The sequence below is a fragment of the Mirounga angustirostris genome, unplaced genomic scaffold (assembly GCF_029215605.1).
Source record: "Mirounga angustirostris isolate CCGP_5_RB_7025 unplaced genomic scaffold, mMirAng1.0.hap1 SCAF_4, whole genome shotgun sequence".
In the NCBI taxonomy this organism is placed as follows: domain Eukaryota; kingdom Metazoa; phylum Chordata; class Mammalia; order Carnivora; family Phocidae; genus Mirounga; species Mirounga angustirostris.
The window spans coordinates 51,904,232-51,926,713 of NW_026991712.1; the positions used below are offsets into that span (position 1 = coordinate 51,904,232).

General features: G+C 36.4%; 1 protein-coding gene across 3 annotated transcripts in view; it reads left to right on the plus strand.

Moving 5' to 3' along the window:
* Window positions 1-2,347: 2,347 nt before the first annotated feature.
* SNX16 (sorting nexin 16) overlaps window positions 2,348-22,482 on the plus strand; it is a 40,322-nt gene continuing 20,187 nt past the window's right edge. The window contains exons 1-5 of one of the 3 annotated variants that reach the window (XM_064588155.1): window positions 2,348-2,479; window positions 4,205-4,452; window positions 4,540-4,679; window positions 13,363-13,449; window positions 16,834-16,982. In XM_064588155.1, the coding sequence (XP_064444225.1) occupies window positions 4,305-4,452; window positions 4,540-4,679; window positions 13,363-13,449; window positions 16,834-16,982 (524 nt within the window). In that variant the 5' untranslated portion in view covers window positions 2,348-2,479; window positions 4,205-4,304. The other 2 variants (XM_045896310.3, XM_064588154.1) reach the window with 2 other exon arrangements.

Sequence of the window (22,482 nt, forward strand, 5' to 3'; positions counted from 1 at the left end):
GCTCAGGTCATGATCCCAGGGTCCTGGGATCGAGCCCCGCATCAGGCTCCCTGCTTCGCGGGAAGCCTGCTTCTCCCTCTCCCACTCCCCCTGCTTGTGTTCCCTCTCTTGCTGTGTCTCTCTCTGTCAAATAAATAAATAAAATCTTTAAAAAAAAAAAAAAGAAATAACAAGTGTTGGCGAGGATGTGGAGAAAAGCGAACTTTCAGGCACTGTTGGTGGGAATGTAAATTGGTGCAGCCACTGTGGAAAACAGTATGGAGGTTCCTAGAAAAATTAAAAATAGAATTACCATATAATCCAAAAATTCCACTTCTGGGTATTTATCCAAAGAAAACAAAAACACTAATTCAAAAAGATATATGTACTCCCATGTTCACTGCACCATTATTTACAATAGCCAAGATTTGGAAACAACCTAAATGTCTATCAGTAGATGAATGGATAAAGATGTGTATATATACATATACATATATACACACACACACACCAGAATACTACACAGTCATAAAAAAGAATGAAATCTTGTCACTTGTGAAAACATGGATGGACCTAGAAGGCATTATGCTAAGTGAAATAAGTCACAGAAAGACAAATATCGTATGATTTCACTTATATATGGAATTTTAAAAAACAAAAACAAAACAAGCTCATTGATACAGAGAACAGGTTGGTGGTTGCCAGAGTGGAGGTGAGCAAAATGAATAAAGGGGTCAAAAGGTACAAACTTCTAGTTATAAAATATGTAAGTTATGAGGATATAATGTATAGCATGGCAACTACAGTTAATAATACTGTATTGATTGAATATCTAAAAATTGCTAAGAAAGTAAATCTTACAGTCCTCATCACATGAAAAAACTTCTGGGACTATGTATGGTGACAGATGTTAACTAGATTTATCGTGGTGAGCATTTTCTCAATATATACAAATGTCAAATAATTATGTTTCACACTTAAAGCTAATGTAATGTAATGTGTAAATTATACCTCAACTTTAAAAACTCTTTTATTTAAAAAAAAAGATGTTCAGTTCATTTTCTGTAAGTAAAATCTAGACATTTATCGATACCAAGTAGTCTGCAAGATAAAGAATATATATAGTATCTATACCCTGTATGCTCCTTTCAATAGTTTGTGAAGGAAGTTCTTCTTGGACAATTTCAACTTTTCTAAATCCTTCCTCCTCCTAACTGTGGTATTTGTACACTTCTGTCTCTTGACAGTTTGATTTGCCTTGCCTTCCTTGATATTGGACTATCATGTTTTCCTCATTATAAGTATCTTTTGCTACCACCTGCAGCCCTGTCCACAAGTGAAGGAAATACTCCAAGGCTCATTTTTTTCTCTTTTCTCTCTATATCCTTATTCACTTACAGAACTCATGGATATAACTGCCACTTCAAGACCAAGATTGCCAACTCTTAACTGAAAACTACCTCATGTTTTAGTCTACTGTTTCCACAAAATTCTCTTTTTATGTCTCACCCACACAAGAAGGGCAATATCATCAACCAAAACCATTATTATGCCACAAACCAGATTATCTTCCTATGCTCATTTTGAAATTACAACTATCAATTTTTCCCAGTCTTGGGAATGTTCCAAAGCCTTAGATATCATGGGATGATCTTTAAATCAAAATGCACAATTCTAATGATAAACAACCCTGTAAACTGTCTAAATTTTGGTATTTGACTATCAAAAAACAGCTCTCCCGGTAACTTTACAGGTCTTCAGATGTGCAAGTCTAACAAGCCCAATATTGTATCATTTGAGATAAAACTGCTCCCTGGGCTGTAAAAAAAAACAGACAATGCCACTCAGCAATTTCAATTACCTGCCAATGATAGGGCGAATAAGCTTAAGTACAGTGTTCTATCTTCCCACTCTTAGAATCTATTGTCATCCCTTAAAGCGCTAATTCTAGAAAACATCTATAACCTAACAGAACCAGCCCAAGCTAGTGATGACTACAAGTCCCAGGATGCAAAGCAGGAGCCTGGCTGTAGTTCTTCCCCGGAACTGTAACCTTCTGATCACCTGTGCGACAAACTGGGAGTCTTAAACCCCATTTGTCGAAGTTAGTTTATAAAAATAAAGCTAGGGCAGAGAAGGTAGAATTCTTACCACAAAACAAGGTCCAACCCGGCTGCCAAAGAGCCCTGTCCAGACAACTCCAGTCCGCGCCTCTGGGGGTGGGGTGGGGTTATTGAGGGGGGAGAGAAAAGCGCCCTTGCGTGACGTCACTTCCGGGAGAGGCGCCCGGGCTTGGCCCCACCCTCCACCTCGCTAGGATCCTGGGCCGGGTGGCCAGGGTAGAGCCCGGCTGAGGCTGGGAGCCGCTGCTTTGGGGGCGGAAAGTCACGTGAGGCTTCTTGGTGCTGTGGGTGGAGACGAAAAGCTGCGGTTAAGGGGGGTCGGATTTAACCGTCACAGGGAAGTGCGTTCAGACGGAATCGCGGAGAGGAGGGCTGAGGTAGGGACAAGGCAGCGGGCGCTGCCCTGGGCGCTCATGCGAGTGACACCTGCGCCCCCGTGGCTGGCGGGCGGCGGGCGGACTCCACCGGAGGGTGGAGGGACCCCGCGGGAGCCTCCGGGCCATCCTCAGGCCACCGCAGACTCCGCCGAGCGTGTGGGAGGCGCTGGCCTCGCGCCGGGCGGCGGAGGTGGCTCCGTCTTGGGGCTCCTGGGAGCCCCGGGAGCAGTGGGTCTCCCCGTCCACTGAGCCGAAGACCCGTGGACTGCCCTGACACCGACCAGGCGCTCCTAGGGTCGAGCTGCGCCTGGGTTTCTCCACTTTTCTCTCGCCACCCTCTTCTCTCTCCTACCGCGTTGCTCAGGCTCGGGCCACCTCACCTGACCGAGATTTTCCAGTGTAGGACTACGATGTTAGTCCCTGGAGCATCTCCATGCTAAGGCAAAAGTGAAGACGCTATTAATGATCCCAGTACATTTTCTTAAAAGCTTGGGTAGCGCTCACTGCTTTGCACGTCAGTGATCGTATTGATATGCGTCCTCTCTCCCCAGCCCTGGGGCCTCAGGTAGTTGGGTGGCAAGGGCAGGATTATCCCACAGGCCTTGAAAAGGATAAGATTTCAGACTTTTATTTACTTCTTTTGGGGGGAGGCCACCAAGCAGAACCGAGGAGCAGTGAATCAGCAGTTCAAGTTTCTTGAATCTTTGACGATGAGGAAGGTTGCCCAGAGCCACGTGCTGGATTAAAAAATCTTACTTCAGCATCTTTCCAAGTCCGGGCGGCTCTCTTCCTACCTTTCTCACCAGCAGAGTTGCCTAGATGTAGTTAAGATAGGCAGACCCCTTGTTATGTGCCATTTCACAGGTCTGTAGTTATTACAAGTTCTTAGTTTATTATTTAACAATTTAGTGGTAAACCTTTTCTTCATTGTATAACTATGAGATTCTGAGACAAGATAAACCAGTCCTTTTGACAACAGGGATTACTGGGTATGAGTTAGAAGGATTTGTTAAATTCCCTCAGTTTCTGACATAGTAGCATTACTGATGATCTGGAAACTATGAAGAACATTTTAACTTTCAATCATTTCATCTTGTTGGATGCAAGTTTGGGTCTTGATTAATTTAATTTGACCACGTTTTGTTCAAATACATTTGATCCTGGGTTTAATAAACTATTACCTTAAGAACAATTGATATTTACCTTGTAGCATGTAAGCTTGTGGTTCACTGTTACTACTCTGGGTAATTCTTTAGAGTTTCACTAATTAAAAGGAAATGTGAATAATTCTCCTTTTCTTTTCTCTCCTCCTTCCCTCCTTGTACTGTATGTGGAGCTGTCAGGACCATAAGTAGACAATAAAGCTTCAGAAAGGTCTTTACCACTCTTCCTGTTCCCAACTCTAATATATAGATGATATCAGGTTAAAATGAACATTACAGAAATCTATCACATCAGGAAAGAAAGTGAAGATTAAAAAGGATGACATGTAATATGAAGGTCAAGAAAAAGAATGTGGAGTAATTCTGCTCTCTACCTTGCAAATGGGAATCCTTAGAGATGATATCTTGGGATTAAATGAAGAGGTTTGAGGTGTGTTTTCATTCCAAATGAAGTAATGGAGTGTCACAAAATCAAAAGAAATGGATGTGAACATTCTGAGGTTTTTTTGGATAATACTCCAAATTAAAGACTAACCTTTCAATATGTTTTTCTCATTTTTAGATAGTGAATTCCTAAGAAGAAAATAATGGATTTCATATTAGTTGTTCTCTAAGTATTTGGACTCAGCATTGTGCAGGTTTTTTGCAAAGGCCAAAAGAAGATGGCAACTCCTTATGTCCCAGTTCCTATGCCCATAGGGAACTCTGCTTCCAGTTTTGCAACCAACAGAAACCAAAGAAGTTCTTCTTTTGGGAGTATCTCAACAAGCTCAAACTCTTCCAAAGGCCACTTAGAGGACTCAAATATGGGTAATTTTAAACAGACAAGTGTACCCAATCAAATGGATAGTACTTCATCTGTCTGTAGCAGTCCCCTCATTAGGACTAAATTTACAGGTGCAGATTCTTCCATTGAGTATTCTGCTAGACCAAGAGAAAGTGAAGAACAAAATCCTGAAACAGTATATTTGGAAGATAGACCTTCGACACCTACTATACTGGGTTATGAAGTGATGGAAGAAAGAGCTAAATTTACTGTGAGTATTGACTTCTGCTGTACATCAGTAGAAAGTGAAAAATTGACTAACCAGTGTTCTATGTATGAGTTAAATTGTTACCTGTCTTATAATTTCTTGAACATAAAATTCAAGTAGTGTTTACACCTGTAAATTCTGTCATGCTGTAGTAAACTTCATTTTACTTGAATGAATTTTCACAAACCAGACACATTTGTGAAACTAGCACACAGATCAAGAAACAGAACATTACCAGCATCCAAAAAGCAGCCCCCACCATGCTCTGTCAGTCAATACCCACTCTCCTGATAGCCTACATTAATTTTGCCTATTTTTCTACTTTATGCAAATGGAATTACAGAATATGTACTCTTGGGTATGGTCTCTTCAGCATTGTGTTTGTAAGATCCATCCTTAATCTTGCATGTAATTGTAGGTAGCTCATTTTTATTACTGGTAGTATTCCTCTATGTGAATATACTACAATTTATTTATCTATTGTACTGTTGAAGAACATATGGATAACTTCTAGTTTGGGCTCTCACAAATGCTACTGCTATGAACTTTTTAGTACTTATCACTCAACACATTAACACATTTCTGTTTTACATCTGCCTAGGAGTAAAATTGCTAGATCATATGCCTAGCTTTAAAAGATACTGACGAACAATGTGTCAGGGTAGTTGTACTAGTTTATACTCCTTTAAGCAGTGTATGAGCGTTCCAGTCACTCCACACCTGCCCAACATGTGGTATTTTTTCATCTTTTTCACTATTATTTTCTATCCCGGTGGGGAGAGTCATATCACATTGTGGTCTTCATTTGCATTTTTAATGACTAATTAAATTGAAGACTTTTTGAGTCATTGGATATTCTCTTTTGTGAAGTGTCTGTTCAAGACCTTTATTCATTTTTCTTTGCAAGAGTTTTTTCCACTTTGATTTATAATTTTCTATGCATTTTGGACAAATTCTTTGTTAGAGCATACATTGTGACTCTAACATTATCTCTTTGATAATAGTCACAATGTATGATAACCTCTATGGCTTGCCTTTTCACTTAATGATGCATTAGATAAACAAAAATTTATAGTTTTAATATAGTCCAATTTATTAATTTTTTTCTTTTATGGTTAGCACTTTTTAAAATTACTCCCAGCTTACAAAGATGTTGTCCTATGTTTTCTTCTAAAAGCTTTATTGTTGGACCTTTCACATTTAGATCTGTAAACTCACTGGAATTGATTTTTGTCCATGGTGTGAAACAAGGGTCAAGATACTTTTTTTCCCTCCATATGGGATCAAGTAATCAGGCTTTTATTGAAAAAACCACTCCCTCTACATTTGCACTGTTGCCTATGTCATAAATCAGGCAACCATTTAAATATATGGGTTTGTTTCTGTGTTCCGTTTTTCCCTCATTTGCCAATTCCACATTGTCTTTAATTACTAATGCGTTATGAGAGGCCTTGAAACCTGCCAGCTTAAGTAGTCTAGCTTTGTTCTTCAGAATTGTCTTGGCTATCCTTGACTCTTTGTTCTGGGATTGTATTGACTCTATAGACTAAAGAGATCTGACATTTTTACAATACTGAGTCTCTGAATCTAAACCTAATCCATTTACTGAAGTCTTTAACGTCCTTTTGTAGTTTTCAGAGCAGAGGTCTTAGGTTTTTTGGGTTTTTTTAAGTAATCTCTATACCCAATGTGGGGCTTGAACTCATGACCCTGAGATTAAGAGTCACATACTCTACTAACTGAGCCAGCCAGGCACCCCGTAGTTAGATTTATTTCCAAGTATGTATGTTGTTTGATGTTCTTGATACTTTGTTCTGTTTTCATTGCTAGTTTATATATTTTGGTCTTGTGTATCATTGTGTGTTTATGTATCCAGAGACCTTGCTAAATACACTTATAATTGAGATAGTTTGTTCTTCCTCTTGGATTTTCTTGATGTAAAGTTTTTATCTTTAGTTCAACATTTCATGCTGTAAGCCTACAAACAGTATAGAAGGACCTCTGAGAAAACAATTGTTGAAATAATTTTTGTTGTTGTTAGGGAAATGTTTAATTTTTAAAAAGTTTTTTATCTGAGTGTATTTGACACACAATGTTACATTTGTTTCAGGTATACAACATAGTGATTCCCCTTCTCTATACATTATGCTATGCTCACCGTAAGTGTAGCTACCTTTTGTTACCACATAACGCTATTGCGGTATCATTGACTATTTTTGCTCTGCTGTACCTTTTTTCCCTATGACTTATTCATCCATAACTGAAGTCCTGTATCTCCCACTCCCTTCACCCATTTTGCACTTTCCCCTACCCCCTTCCTCTGACAGTCACCAGTTTGTTCTCTGTATTTACAGATCTGATTCTGCATTTTGTTTATTTGTTTTGTTTTTTAGATTCCATATATGAGTAAAATCGTATGGTATTTGTCTTTCTCACTCTGACTTACTTCACTTACATTATACCCTCTAGGTTTATCCATGTTGTTGCAAATGGCAAGAGCTCATCCTATTTTGTGGCTGCATGATACTCCAGTGTGTGTGTGTGTGTGTGTGTGTGTGTGTGTGTACACACACCACATTTTCTTTATCCATTCATCTATCAGTGGACACTTAGGTTGCTTCCATATCTTGGCTATTCTAATAACGCTGTAGGAAATGTAGGGGTGCAAATACCTTTTTGAATTAGTGTTCTCATTTTCTTTGGGTAAATACCCAGAAGTGGAATGACTGGATCATATGGTAATTCTATTTTTTATTTTTTTTTTTATTTTTTTTTTTTCTATTTTTAATTTTTTGAGGAAACTTCATACTGTTTTCCTCAGTGGATGCATCAATTTACATTCCCACCAACAGTGTATAGGGTTGCTTTTTCTCCACATCTTTGGTAACACTTGTTATTCCTTATCTTTTTTTATTTTAGCCACTCTGACAGATATAAGGTGATATCTCATTCTGGTTTTGATTTGCATCTCCCTGATGATTAGTGATGTTGAGCATCTTTTCTTTTGTCTGTTGGCCATCTGTATGTCTTCTTTGGAAAAATATCTGTTCAGGTCTTCTGTCCATTTTTAATTGGATTATTTGTGGATTTTCTTGGTGTGGAGTTGTATAAGCTCTTTATATATTTTGGATATTAACCCCTTATCAGATACATCATTCGCAAATATCTTCTCCCATTCAGTAGGTTGTTTTTTAGGTTTTTTTTTTCATGGTTTCCTTTGCTTTGCAAAAGCTTCTTATTTTTATGTAGTCCCAGTAGTTTGTTTTAGCTTTTATTTCCCTTGCCTCAGGAGACATATCTGGAAAAATGTTGCTAAGGCTGATGTCAGAAAAATTACTGCATGTGTTCTCTTTTTTTATGGGTTCAGGTCTCACATTTAGGTCTTTAATCCGTTTTGAGTTTATTTTTGTGTAAGGTCTTAGAAAGTGATACAGTTTCATTCTTTGACATGTTGCTGTCCAGTTTTCCAAGCATCATTTATTGAAGAGACTATCTTTTTCCCATTGTATATTCTTGCCTCCTTTGTCATAGATTAATTGACTGTATAAGCATGGGTTTATTTCTGGGCTCTCTATTCTGTTCTATTGGTTTATATGTCTATTTTTGTGCCAGTACCGTTTGTTTTGATTAGTACAGCTTTGTAGTATATCTTGAAATCTGGAATTGTGATACCTCCAGTTTTGTTCTTTCTCAAGAGTGCTTTGACCATGCAGAGTCTTTTGTGATTCCAAACAAATTTTAGGATTATTTGGTCTAGTTCTGTGGAAAATGCTATTCGTATTTTGATAGGGATTGCACTGAATCTGTAGATAGCTTTAGGTAGTATGGACATTTTAACACCATTAATTCTTTCAATCCATGAGCATGGAATATCTTTCCATTTATTTGTGTTATCTTTCACCAGTGTTTTATAGTTTTCAAAATTCAAGTCTTTCACTTCTTAAGTTTATTCCTAGGTATTTTATTCTGTTTGGCACAATTGTAAATAGAATTGTTTTCTTAATTTCTCTTTCTGCTACTTTGTTATTAGTATATAGAAACATAACCAAAAATAAAAATAAAAACCAGGCAATTTCTGTGTATTAATTTTGTATCCTGCAACTTTACAGGATTTATTACTTCTAGTAGTTTTTTGGTGGAATCTTTAAGGTTTTCTGCATACTGTATCATGTCATCTGCAAATAGTGACAATTTAACTTCTTCCTTACCATTGTTTCTTTTTCTTGTCTGATGGCTGTGGCTAGCACTTCTAGTACTTTGTTGAATTAAAGTGACAAGAGTGGACATTCTTGTCTTGTTCCTGATCTTAGAGGAAAAGCTCTGTTTTTCACCATTGAGTATGATGTTAGCTCTGGGTTTTTCAGATATGGCCTTTATTAGGTTCAGGCATGTTTTTTCTAAACCTATCCTGTTGAGAATTTTTATTGTGAATAGATGCTGAATTTTGTCAGATGCTTTTTCTGCATCTATTGAAGTGATCATATGATTTTTATCCTTCATGATGTTGATGTGCTATATCACATTGATTTGCAAATGTTGAACCATTCTTGCATCCCCAGAATAAATCTCACTTGATTATAGTGAATGATCCTTATAATGTTTTGTTGAATGCAATTTGTTAATATTTTGTTGATGATTTTTAGCATCTATGTACATCAGTTGAGATAATTTATGAAGAGAGACATCTTTAGAGTTAAATTATCGTTAAGACTGATGATGTGATGGGAAATTTGCATGGACCTGACTTTTTTTGGAAATTATGATAAACCAGTGGCCCATTTTCTTATATTGACGTACCTTATGCTGGATGAGCTTTCATTGAAATGATGTGTGTAAAAATACAAGTTCATAGGCAAATTTAAGGCAGCGATACATAAAGTCTTTAAAAACACTTTAGAGGAAGAAGTAAATAACAGGTATGAAGTCATTACTATTCATGTATTCATTTAATTCATGTTGGGGGTACCTATTGTGTGTCATGCACTCTTTTAGGTAATAGTGGTACAGCAACTCGAATGAATGAATGATAGATGAGTAAGCATTTTAAAATGCTGGTATGTCATATGGTGGTAAGTGGTATAAAGAGAAATAAAAGAGTGAAGGGAGATAGTTTCCCCACAACTGGAGTTGCAATTTAAATAACATTATCAGTCATGGCCTCACAGAAAAGATGTTAGCACTAAGAGGCAATGAGCCACGAGAATATCTGGGGAAAGAACCTTCCTGACAGGTGAGACAACTGCAGAGGCCCTTGTGGCTGACAGCAGAAGAAGCCATGGGGAGAGATGTAGGAACTGAAATAACAGGTAAAGACAAGGGAGTGTGACACACAGATCAGGTAGAAGCATGTAGGCCATTGTAAGGCCATTAGATTTTACTCTGCACAAGATGGCAATCTTTGAAAAGGTTTTAAAGGAAGTGTTGCATGATCTGACTTAATGTTCAAAGGCTCATCTGGCTGCTGAGTTAAGACTAGATTTTGTGGAGGAAGGAATGGAAACAGGAAGTATTAAGTTCTTACAGTAATCCACAGAAGACGTGATGGTGGTGTGGACAGGGTTGTGGAAGAAGTCCTAAGAAGTGATCAGATTCTGGGGATATTTTTGAAGGTAAAACCTTTAGATGTGGGATAAAGATAAATCAACGATGATCCCAAAGTTTTTGGGTGAACGGTAGGGTTGCTGTTTAATTAGGTGGCAGGTTTTGAGGGCAAGATCAGGATTTGGTTTTGGACATGCTAGGCTTGAGATGTCTAGTAGACATCAAAATGGAGATGTCAGGTGTGTGTGTATATGTGCACGTGTGTCCATAAGCATATGTATTATGTATATGTATGTAAATATAAGATGAGTTTAGGGGAGAGGTCTGAGCTGAATATACACGTTTGGGAGTCTTAGGTTTGTAAGATAATTTTTTTCTAGGTATATTTCTTTGAATTGAACTCTTAACTGAAGAAAGCATTAGGAATGACTGGTAAGTTCTTGTCATTAGTGTGTCAAGCCTTTGAAAAGTGTTTAAGAACAAAAGTGACTAGGAGGGGTGATAAGTCAGATTGGGAAGGAGCCATGAGGTGGGCTTCTTCAATTGGTAATGTTTTGTTTCTTGCACTTGGTACTAGTTACATGAGTGTGTTTGTTTTATGAAAATTCATCAAGTTGTATACTTATGATTTTTGTTCTTTTGTATATGTATTCTGTAATTAGGTGTGTGCTCCTGCATAATTTACTTAAAAATCCTATAATAAGGGCTATATAAAAAGCACGAAGTAGTGTATACTAAGTTTCCAGTAAAGAGTAGAAACCATAACTGCTGTTAGAACATGGAAGAGGGAATGATCAGTAGTGTCCATAAACTTTTCATTGAAAGCACTACTTACACAAGTAGAAACATAGGAGAGCTTTCTAGAGAAGATAAAACACAAAAATCTGTACTTTGTCTTTACTAGAGAAATAGGAGTGCTCAGGGGCCACTGTGGAGAAAAACTTGAAAGGAGGATTCATTTTTTAAAACAGGAAAATAAAGTCAATATGGATTATGTGTAGGTAAACCTTATTATCATATGAAGTTGACTTTTATTATGCATCAGTTATTCATACTCAAAAGTTTTGAAGTCAGGTTATCCCTTTTGTTTCTATTAGTAACTCCTAAGAAGAATGTTTCATTAGTATCCCCTTTACAATTACCTTAGATAAGGACTTTCTGCAGACTTTAAAGGATAACCAAATAATCTTCCTCATCTTTATATGAGATGAAGATAAAGATGAGATAAAGATGAATTATTTATATTTACTTAATAAAGTAAATATAAGATAAAGATGAGATAAAGATGAATTATTTATATTTACTTCAAAGCTAAAGGAGTCATCCTTAACCCTTGCTGATTCTCCCCCTTAAAAGCTGAAAGAGGGGTGCCTGGGTGGCTCAGTTGGTTAAGCGGCTGCCTTTGGCTCAGGTCATGATCCCAGGGTCCTGGGATCAAGCCCCATGTCGGGATCCCTGCTCAGTGGAGAGCCTGCTTCTCCCTCCCCCTCTGCTGCTCCCCCTGCTTGTGCTCTCTCTCTCTCTGTCAAATAAATAAAATCTTTAAAAAAAAAAAAAAAGCTGAAAGAGAGGTCTGTAAGGGAGAAAAATCAAATAATGATGATCTAGTCCCTAAACAATGAGTCTTCTCTACAGCATCCAGTAAGACTAGGTGAGCCACAAATGTGAGTCATATTTGTAATTTAAAATTTTCTAGTAGCCATGTTTAAAAAAGTGAAAAGAAGCAGATGAAATTATATTTAATAATATATTTTATTTAATCCAAAGCCATTTTAATGAAGTATTTTTACATCTTTTTTTTTCGTTCTCAGTCTTTTAAATCTGGTGTGTATTTACAGTCACAGCACATGTCAGTTAGGACTTGTCACATTTCAAGTTTTCAGTAGCCGCTTGTGGCTAAAGGGCAGCTCCAGAGCTGCAACTGAAAGTTACTGCACAGCTGACTTCAAAAAAAATGTTACTCATTTATAAGAGTTTCACTTGTTCAGCAAATGGTTATTAAGTACTTCCTATGTGTCTTGTATTTAGTTTAGCCCAAAATACTGTACCGGAACTACCAGAAGATATTTCACTGAGATTCTGTCATAAATAATACTTCCTCATAATAAATTCTAAAATTATACTTATGAAAAGCAGAATCTAGTTTTCTTATTATATACTTTTTAAAATACTGACTTGCTTCAACCAAGTTTTTTTTATTTAAAGCCTAGATAATTGTGCATATTTATAGAAGTGTAAACTTTTATCTAATATGGATATTTTTTAGCTGCATTTCAGCCTTGAAGATTAAAACAACATTAAATTTATTTGAAAACTTGGTGTGATAGTTATTGAATTTATAAATTAAATTAATCAATTTAGGTAAATAAAGGACAAGAGTGGCTATTTTTCACAATTTTTCAAGTGTGATTGAGCCTTTCATCAATTTTGAATATTTTAGCATAAAATGTATTTTGGAACTAATGAGTTTTTTTTTATTAGTGTGTGCCAAACATTTTGTCTCAAATTTGTCATAGTCATGTTTCTTAAGAAGCAAATCTTGCCACGTGCTTGGGTGGCTCATTCGTTAAGCGTCTGCCTTCAGCTCAGGTCATGATCCCAGGGTCCTGGGATCAAGCCCCGCATTGGGCTCCCTGCTCAGCAGGAAGCCTGCTTCTCCCTCTCCCACTCCTCCTGCTTGTGTTCCCTCTCTTGTTGTGTCTCTCTCTGTCAAATAAATAAAATCTTTTAAAAAAGAAAAGAAAAAGGAGCAAATCTTGCTTTTGGTGCCTACATTGATTATTTGTACATTTGATGTTCCAAATGATTTTTTTTTTTTAAGATTTTTATTTATTTTTTGACGGAGAGCAGGAGAGGGAACACAAGCAGGGGGAGTGGGAGAGGGAGAAGCAGGCTTCCCTGCTGAGCAAGGAGCCCGATGTGGGGCTCGATCCCAGGACCCTGGGATCATGACCTGAGCTGAAGGCAGACGGTAAACGACTGAGCCACCCAGGTGCCCCAAATGATTTCTGATATTTTTTATATACTAATTGTTATGACCTGGGTTGTCAAGTAAAAGTTTTTAAAATACTTGGTTTGGTTTGAAATTTTAGATATCTTTATATACATTTTTTTCACCTCTCTCTCTCTCTCTCTTTCTGCATAGGTATATAAAATACTAGTAAAGAAAACCCCAGAAGAAAGTTGGGTAGTTTTCAGAAGATACACTGACTTCTCTAGACTTAATGATAAAGTAAGTACTTTAATAAATCTAAAACGGACTTTTCAGTTTCAAATTATTATCTGTTCCTGACAGTTCTACTGTTAAATATTTGTGGGTTCTCCTTGTTAGTTATCTGAGTGAAGTCATATTTTGCTACTTCCTAAGAAAATTAACTATTTTATTTCATTTTAATAGCCTAAAGACCCATCTTTACACATAACTTCCTTTTTTTAGAAACAAAAAATTATTTTTAGTATAAAAGTATGAAAATCTTAAAACTGCTAACAGAAATATAAATGATTATATAGGGGTGCCTGGGTGGCTCAGTCATTAAGCGTCTGCCTTTGGCTCAGGTCATGATCCCAGGGTCCTGGGATCGAGCCCAGCATTGGGCTCCCTGCTCCGCGGGAAGCCTGCTTCTCCCTCTCCCACTCCCCTTGCTTGCTTGTGTTCCTGCTCTCGCTATCTCTGTCTCTGTCAAATAAATAAATAAAATCTTTAAAAATAAATAAATAAATAAAATGATTATATAAGCTTGTGAATTTGATAAAGATGTATATAAGATTCCCCTAAATCCTATGACTATAAGGGAATGAATATTTGTAACATGTGTATTAGTTTTCTATTGCTGTTAACAAATTACCACAAACTTTGTGACCTAAAACATAACTGTTTATTATCTAGTGATTTAGGTGGGCTCAGCTGGGTTTGCCACTTAGGGTTAGATAAAGTCAAAGTCAAGCTGTTGGCTAGACTGGGCTCTTCTCTGGAGGCTCAGAGAAAGTATCAGCTTTTGGGTTCATTCAGGTTGTTGGCAGAGTTCAGTTTCTTGTAGTTGTAAGACCAGGATCCCCATTTCCTTGCTGGTTGTCAGCCAGAGGTTGTTCTTAGTTCATAGAGTGCTGTCCAGTCTTTGCACATGGCCCCTGCACCTTCAAAGTCAGCAGTAGCAGGTCAAGTCCTTTTTGTGCTTTGAATCTCTCTGACTTTCTCTTCTGCCACCAGCCAGGGGGAAAGCTAGACTTTTAAAGGGCTCATGATAAGATCAGGCTCACCAAGATAATCTCTCTATCTTAAGGCCAATTGAAAAGTAACCCTAATTACGTCTGCGTAATCTCTTTTAATGTGTGACATAACAAAATCACAGAAGCAACACCAGGGACAAAGATCATAGGGCCATCTGGAATTCTGCTTACTGCACATATGAAACAAAGAAAATAATAAAAACCTCAATATATTAAAAACTCTTAAAAGTAAATTAGAGTAAACCCAAAAGTAGAAAATACTACAAATGATGTGAACAAGGCAAACCACAGAAGAAATATAAGTGACCAATAAATTTGGAAAACATTTGATATCACAAGGACTCAAAGGAAAATTAAGAAACTGTTTTTCATCCATCAAGTTAACAGACATTTAAGTGGTATTATCCATTGTTGGAAATATGAATCTTCCTAGGGGACACAACTTCCTAAAGTTGTACATAATTTTGATACAATAATCACATTTCTGGGATTTATCCAATATAAGAAATCATGGATATGGACAATATTTAGCTCTAAGGATACTTTTCACTGTGTTTTATTCATTGTTATTTTCTTTGTGTTTTAATTTGTTTTTAATAGTTAAAAATTAGAACCAACCTAAATTTGGGGAATTGATAGGGAATTGAGTAAATTGCAGTACAAATGTAATAAAGAAAGAGGTGAGATGTCCACAGAGCTAGAGGGAAATCAATTGAGGCAGGTGAGGGTGGTAGTATTTTAGAAACCAGGAGCATTTCTCCAAAGGAAGCAAGTGGTTTATGATGTTTCTAAGAGGCTAAGTAACCTTGGATTTTGTCTTTGGATCAGAAATCACTCCCTAATTTTGACAGGTGTTTAGTAGAGGAAACTTGACTGGTCCTGTTTTCTCCCATCTGCCACCTTCACTCTCAAAACTTATAAAGTTAGTATATCCTTATCATTTTTGGTGGTAGGAAACCCATTTATGTGATTTTGCAGTTACCTGGCTGCCAAAAAGTTTCTGCCATTCTAAAAACCTCAATCTGAATGAAAGGTAAAATATAAAATGCTAAACTATTTTATCCTTTATTTAGGTATTATCAAGATGACTTTTTGTAATATGCCAAAATAAAGTATTATTTGTAATATATTTCCATCATTAAATATGAATTTTATTTAAGGTTCCTGAGTTCTTATTATTACACTGATGAATTAAAAACCTATAATTCTGTACTCATAATTAAATAATATTAATAATAATTAAGAAGATCAAAGTAATTCATGAAGTTACCAGATACTTAAGTGGAATTCTTAACTTGCTTATGAAATTTTTATAATTTTTGTTCATGAAGACTAATTTCTAACAGTTTCAATTTAGAGCTATTTAATCCTTTATGACTTGCTACTTTTCTTTTGAGGGTTCAATTATTACTTAATGTTTACTTCTCTTTACCTCTCTGGATTCATCTTTATATTGCTATAATAGTTCTTATCTTAGGCAAGTTGAGATTTAAATAACTCTTAAGCTTTTAAAGAAGGATGTTAGTAGGACTTTAAGTTAGTAAATATCTCCTACATATTCCAAGTTGGGCACTTAAAATTAATAAGTATCTATGTCAGTGTTCTAGGTACCAGAACGAGCTCTATCCATCACCAGCTTTTACTTGCAAGAATCAAAAAAATGTGTGTAAAAGACCACAGTCTGGGGGAAAATATTTGTCATACTTATTACATCTGACAGAGGACCTGTATCCAGAATATATAAAGAACTCTTGCAACTTAATAATAAAAAGATAAATAACCCAATTTTTTTAAATGGAGGGGTTAGAAGAGTTGAATAGATAATTCACCAAAGATATGCAAATCTAAAAAAGCCCATAAGAAAATAGTTAACATCATTTGTCAACAGAGAAATGCATATTAAAGCCACAGTAAAATACTACTACATACCCACCAGAATGGCTAACATTACAAGGATGGACAATGCCAAGTGTTGGCAAGGATATGGAGCAACTGTAACGCCTGTGTATATACAACTGGTAGAAATCAATAAGTAAACTATTGAGATATAAAAAGTTTAGCTGAGGGGCGCCTGAGTGGCTCAGTTGTTAAGCATCTGCCTTTGGCTCAGGTCATGATCCCAGGGTCCTGGGATTGAGCCCCGCATCGGGCTCCCATGCTCTGCGGGGAGCCTACTTCTCCCTCTCCCACTCCCCCTGCTTGTGTTCCCTCTCTTGCTGTGTCTGTCTCTGTCAAATAAATAAAATCTTTAAAAAAAAAAAGTTTAGCTGAATTTCATTATTTTATTTTAAGTTTATTTCATGAACAAGTTCATGTAGTTAACAGGATAGATTTTATAGAATTGATATGTTGAGTTGAACATTGTATTTTCTTTTTTCTTCTTTTTCAGTTAAAAGAGATGTTTCCAGGCTTTCGATTAGCACTTCCACCAAAACGCTGGTTCAAAGATAATTACAATGCTGACTTTTTAGAAGATAGGCAACTAGGATTACAAGCATTTCTTCAAAATTTAGTGGCTCACAAAGACATTGCTAACTGGTATGTAACAAACTGAAACAACTTGTTTAGACTAAAGAACAAATATAGGACCATAGTTATTCAAGCACAAAAATACAAAGTAGGAATATAATTACTTGTCCTCTCTAATATGGTACTACTTGGAATTTTCTTGCTTTTTATCAATAAGAATTTTATTTGGCATTTGATTTGTATTAACCCTTTTAAAAAGTCAGCAAAGTTAAAAATTTTTCAATGTAAAAAAAAATTTAGGGGCGCCTGGATGGCTCAGTTGGTTAAGTGTCTGTCTGCCTTTGGCTCAGGTCATGATCTCCCAATCTTGGGATCAAGCCCCATGTAGGCTCCCTGCTCAGTGGGGAGTCTGCTTGTCCCTCTCCCTCTACCCCTCCCCACCCCCTGCTTGTGTGTGTGCTCTCTCTGTCTCATATAAATAAAGTCTTTAAAAAAATTTTTAAGTTAAAAATTCAGTGTACCATATACTAAAACCACCCAACAGTAAACTTGATTTTAGTATTTAGTATTTTAGCAATCATTTAAACAAAGTGGCCCACATATTAGATTTTTGGTTAATATAACATTATATAATTGTGAAGGTAGTATTCTTATATTTCTCCAAAGTAATGCAAAAATATGAAGATTGTGAAGTTGGGTTAATGTATATAGAGGGTAAAGTGTGAAAATAAAAACCATTAAAGAGAGAGAAAAAGGATCTATACAGTTTTTTGCTTCTGAAAATATTTATAAGAAAATTGCTTTATGATTTAATATCAGCTAAGTGTCTGATTTTGGACTTTACATTATCAGATAAATTCTAACTCTTTTGATAGTTACAAGGCAGCATTTACAAGGCAGCAATAGCATATTGTTTAACTACCTATATCTATAACTGTCTTTAGCAGTTTTTCACATAAGGATGGAAAAAATTAAGGCAACCATCCTGTCTCACTTTTTCTCCCCTTTTTTCTCAATCTTTTTATTTTGATATATATCACCTTGTGTTATACATAACACAAATGCCATGCATATACATCTTGTTTCCTAATGTGTGCTGCCCAAGCTTGATGGCTACTGCTTGAGATCTCTGCCAGTCCCCCTCGTTTTCCTCTATGAAAGGAACTACAGGTTAGACCCCTTCTCTCAACTCCAGATTCATATCTGCATTTGCCTCCTTGACATCTCCTTCAGGTATCTCAAAGTGACATCAAACCCAGGTAAAAGCTTACTCTCCAGACTTTTCCCAATGTTCAGCAGCAGCATTTACCCAGAACCTGGGAGTCATCCTTGACACAACCCTCTCTACCCTCATCCCTTCCTTTATATTTTAAATTCCACTCAAATCTACTTTTCTCCACTCCTGCCATCACCACCCTAGTCTAAGCCATTATCTCTTACCTGAATCACTGCAGAAGGTTTCCTCTGGTCTTCCTCATCTGCTCTTATTTCTGTAGCCCATTGGAGCCACAGTGATCTTTTTTAATGCAGCTGAAGTCATTTTTTCTGGTCCCTGCCTACCTGCCTGTCTTTCCAACTTCATGTTTTATTATTCCTCCCTGACCTTGTTCTTTGTACTTAGCTGTATTGGTCTTTTAATTCTCCAAAATTACCTTGTTCCTTTGTCCCTTAGGGCCTTCAAAGGAAAGACAATGTTTGTTCCCTGGAAAGACAATGTTTCACACTACTACCCCACCCAGCCCTGGCCTAGATAATACCTATATATCCTTCATATTTCAGTTAAAGACTTCACTTCCTTGGGCTTTTCTAACCATCCCCTCACTTACCACCATCACCACCAAAGTTTAGTTCTTTCTTATAGAATCTGTACCAGTCCTCAACTGGTTCTGAGAGACAAATCCTAGTGCCTTAAGTGAGACACCCATTGTATGTATGAATTAACTTCTCACCTGTACTTCCAGGATGGTACTAGCTATGTGCCAGTCTTAAGGGAATTGAGAAAATAGTGCCTCAAATCATTGTCCTTAGCATCTGATTCTCTCATGGAATCCCAGCTGAGAAAGGCTGGTTGGTACTTTAATCTCAGCATTTCAGTTTGTAAGTATTTCTCTGATTATTTGATTGTGTTTCTCCTACCGAGTTGTAAAGTGCATATGTAATTGTAGGTCATTTGGCTGTTTTGCTCATGATTCAATGTGCAGCACTTAACACAGTGCTAATACAAAGTCTGTGCTCACTAAGAGTACCTGTTAAACAAATGGCTGGATATTTGCTATTGTATTATTTATAAGAAACAAGTTTGAAGGAAATATGACAAAATATTAGTGATTGTGTGTTCTAGGTGGGGGAACATGGGTGCTCCCTACTTTTCAAAATTTTTACATCTCAAAAGAAAAAAAGGGCTAGTGTTAATTCAGACACACAAAGCAGGAATAAAAACCAACAAACTCTAAAATCATAGCAAGAGCCTTTTGAAGAACATATATCTTAGACCATACCAAAAGAAGACTTTTACAGCTAAAAAGTCAACATACATATCTTATCCCCTTTATCTTCTCTTTTATTCAGTAAACCTTTATGTCTTAGTATTAAAAATATTGTGGTGAGGGGCGCCTGGGTGGCTCAGTTGGTTGAGCAACTGCCTTCAGCTCAGGTCATGATCCTGGAGTCCCGGGATCAGTCCCACATCAGGCTCCCTGCTCAGCAGGGAGTCTGCTTCTCCCTCTGACCCTCCCCGCTTTCATGTGCTCTCTCTCTCCTCTCATCCTCTCTCTCAAATAAATAAATAAAATCTTTAAAAAAAAAAAATATTGTGGTGACTTAAAATCAAATTTATTCTATAAATTACTATACTCTATTTTTATATAGTGAAATATTAAATAATATAAACCACATTAATAAACTGATTTTGTGATATCTTGATTTTTTAAATAGTGAAAGCATATCTTAGTTTTGTCTCATTTTTTAAAAAATTATGGGTAGTAGATCTCTGTCTCTAAGGTAGGCATACAAGGTACTTTTGAGATCCTGTTACTAAAACTGTACACTTTTTTTTAAAGATTTATTTATTTATTTGAGGCTGGAAGGAGCAGAGGGAGAGAATCTTCAAACATACTCCCTTGCTGAGTGCGGAGCCGGACGTGGGGCTTGATCTCACCACCCATGAGATCATGACCTGAGCCAAAACCAGGAATGGGACACTCAGCTAGCTGAGTCACCCAGGCACCCCTAAGACTGTATACTTTAAGAACAGTGGTAGTGGTCTTGCTCAACTCATAAATAGGTGTTTCAGAGAAACATTTTCTTGGCCAAATAAATTGGAAAAGGTTTCATTTGACATTCCTAGAATATTGAAAGTTCTAAGAAGTCTTACATGAAAGAATGTAGTACGCCTCACATTTGCCTACTTGCCTTTGTCATGTTGCATCATCAAACATTTAGGGATTACTGTCAGATAAATTGAACTCAAGATGAAGTATTTATGCCTTGTTTATTCTAGAGTAACCATTATCTTTTTTGTGGGTTATGGGTACCATTATTTATTTCACAGTTTAAAAAGCTTCTTAATAAGCTTCTGTTTAAAGCTTGAGTAAAGGGAGGGGAAGAAGAGTTATTTATCTGTATCTTAAGCATTTGCTCTGTGTCGACCCAAGAAGGATATGAAAGAAACTGAGGGTGTACTCATTGGTCTTAAAATTCATTTGAAGAAATTAGGCTTCTGTATGAACAAAATAAGGGAGTTTAGGAAAGGCTACTTTGTATGATACAGGTTATAAAAGTAGCAGGAACTCAGAGAAGGGGAAGATTGGTCCTTTGTTCAGTGATCAAGCAATACTGGAAGTAGGAAGTAGGATTTGAGAACATTGAAGGCTAAATTAAAATTATGGGTAGGAAGATAAATATGAGCCATAAACAAATAACTAGAAGATATCTAGGAAGTGTAGGATTGCCAAAAGGCATTTATGAATTTCCCCTAAGGGAGAAAAGAGAAAATCTCAACACATCTGTATGAAAACCTAAAACAACATTTAAGAATCAGTATTTAGGGGTGCCTGGGTGGCTCATTTGGTTAAGTGTCCAACTCTTGGTTTTAGCTCAGGGTTGTGAGATCACGCCCCGCTCTGTGGGCTCCATGCTCAGCATGGAGTATGCTTGAGACTCTCTCTCACCCTCTCCCTCTGCCCCTCCTCGCCACGCTCACGCTCACACTCGCGCGCATGCTCTCTCTCTCTCTCTCAAATAAATAAATAAATCTTAAGGAAAAAAGAGAATCACTACTTAAAACATCAATTAGTTGTAAATTACCTATTGGTATACCTATTAGCATCCTTTTAGAGTTGTAATGGCAGCATAGAAAAATTACTATCTTACATGGCCAAGTAATTATTTGATATTAATTCTTTATAGATTTATAATTGTAGTCCTTTCACTTTCCTTTTTTTATATCCTTAACGCTTCACAACACAGTTACTTCTTAACGTTCATGTTGGCTAAGAGCTTGCCATTACACAACTGGCAGCTCTTAATATTATAACCTCTCTAACTGTAACAAAGCAGAAGTAGAAGAAATAAGAACTGAAAGGATACTAAGGATTGTTGGTCTGAAAGTTTTAAGATAATATTATTTTCAGATGCATTTAGAAAATACAAAGTAAGAAAACAGATTAAAAACTTAATATTTTTAAGATTTCAATAAATCAAAGGATTTATTATTAATTTTGTCTGTTCCATAAATATTTATTTAGGTCTCACTCTATATAAGGTAGTGTAGTACACAAAGGTGCATTAGATACTGATCCTTTATTCAAGAAAATTGAATAGGAGGAATAGTCACCGCAAAAAAACTATCATTAGTAGAGTTAGATCTCTTTCAGAGGGGGAAGAGAGAGAGAACTATTGACTGGGAGAATTAGAGGAGGCTTCCTAGAGGGTGACATTTGAGCTGGATTTTAAAGAATTAATGATATTTGGACCAACAAGGAGAAGGTGAATAAGGACCTTACAAATGAGAGGGAGTATGTTATCAAAATGCAGAAGCAAGAAGACACAGGTCCTGTGCCAGCAGCATGTGACTGTCACGGTGAAGGATATCTAAAGATGGATGGAAGGGAAAAGTCTTACACTGCACAATTGGGTTATAGTTATTTGCTATTATAGTTATTTACAAATTATATATTATAAATGACATATTTTATATACTATAAGTATAGTTATTTACTGATTTATACTATCTTATGCTACTTTGAAATTGTTGCATCATTTAATCAGCACAGCAAATATTTTACTATTCTCTATTTTCAGAAGCACTATACAAATATCCTGATTTACCAAGTTTTTTTCTTCTTTTTAATTCTTTAAAATAGAGGGGTTAAATTATATAATTTTTTTCATATTACCATCCATCTATGACTTCAGTGCCAAAAATTCATGTTTTAAATTCTATATGTGTTAAGAAAAAAAAAAGTTCAGGATGGATTTGCATTAACAGCAGTTCATAGTAAAAAAAAAAAAAATAGTGTAGAAGAATTTACATGAAGGAGCAATTGAAAAAAAATGATATTTACCCTTT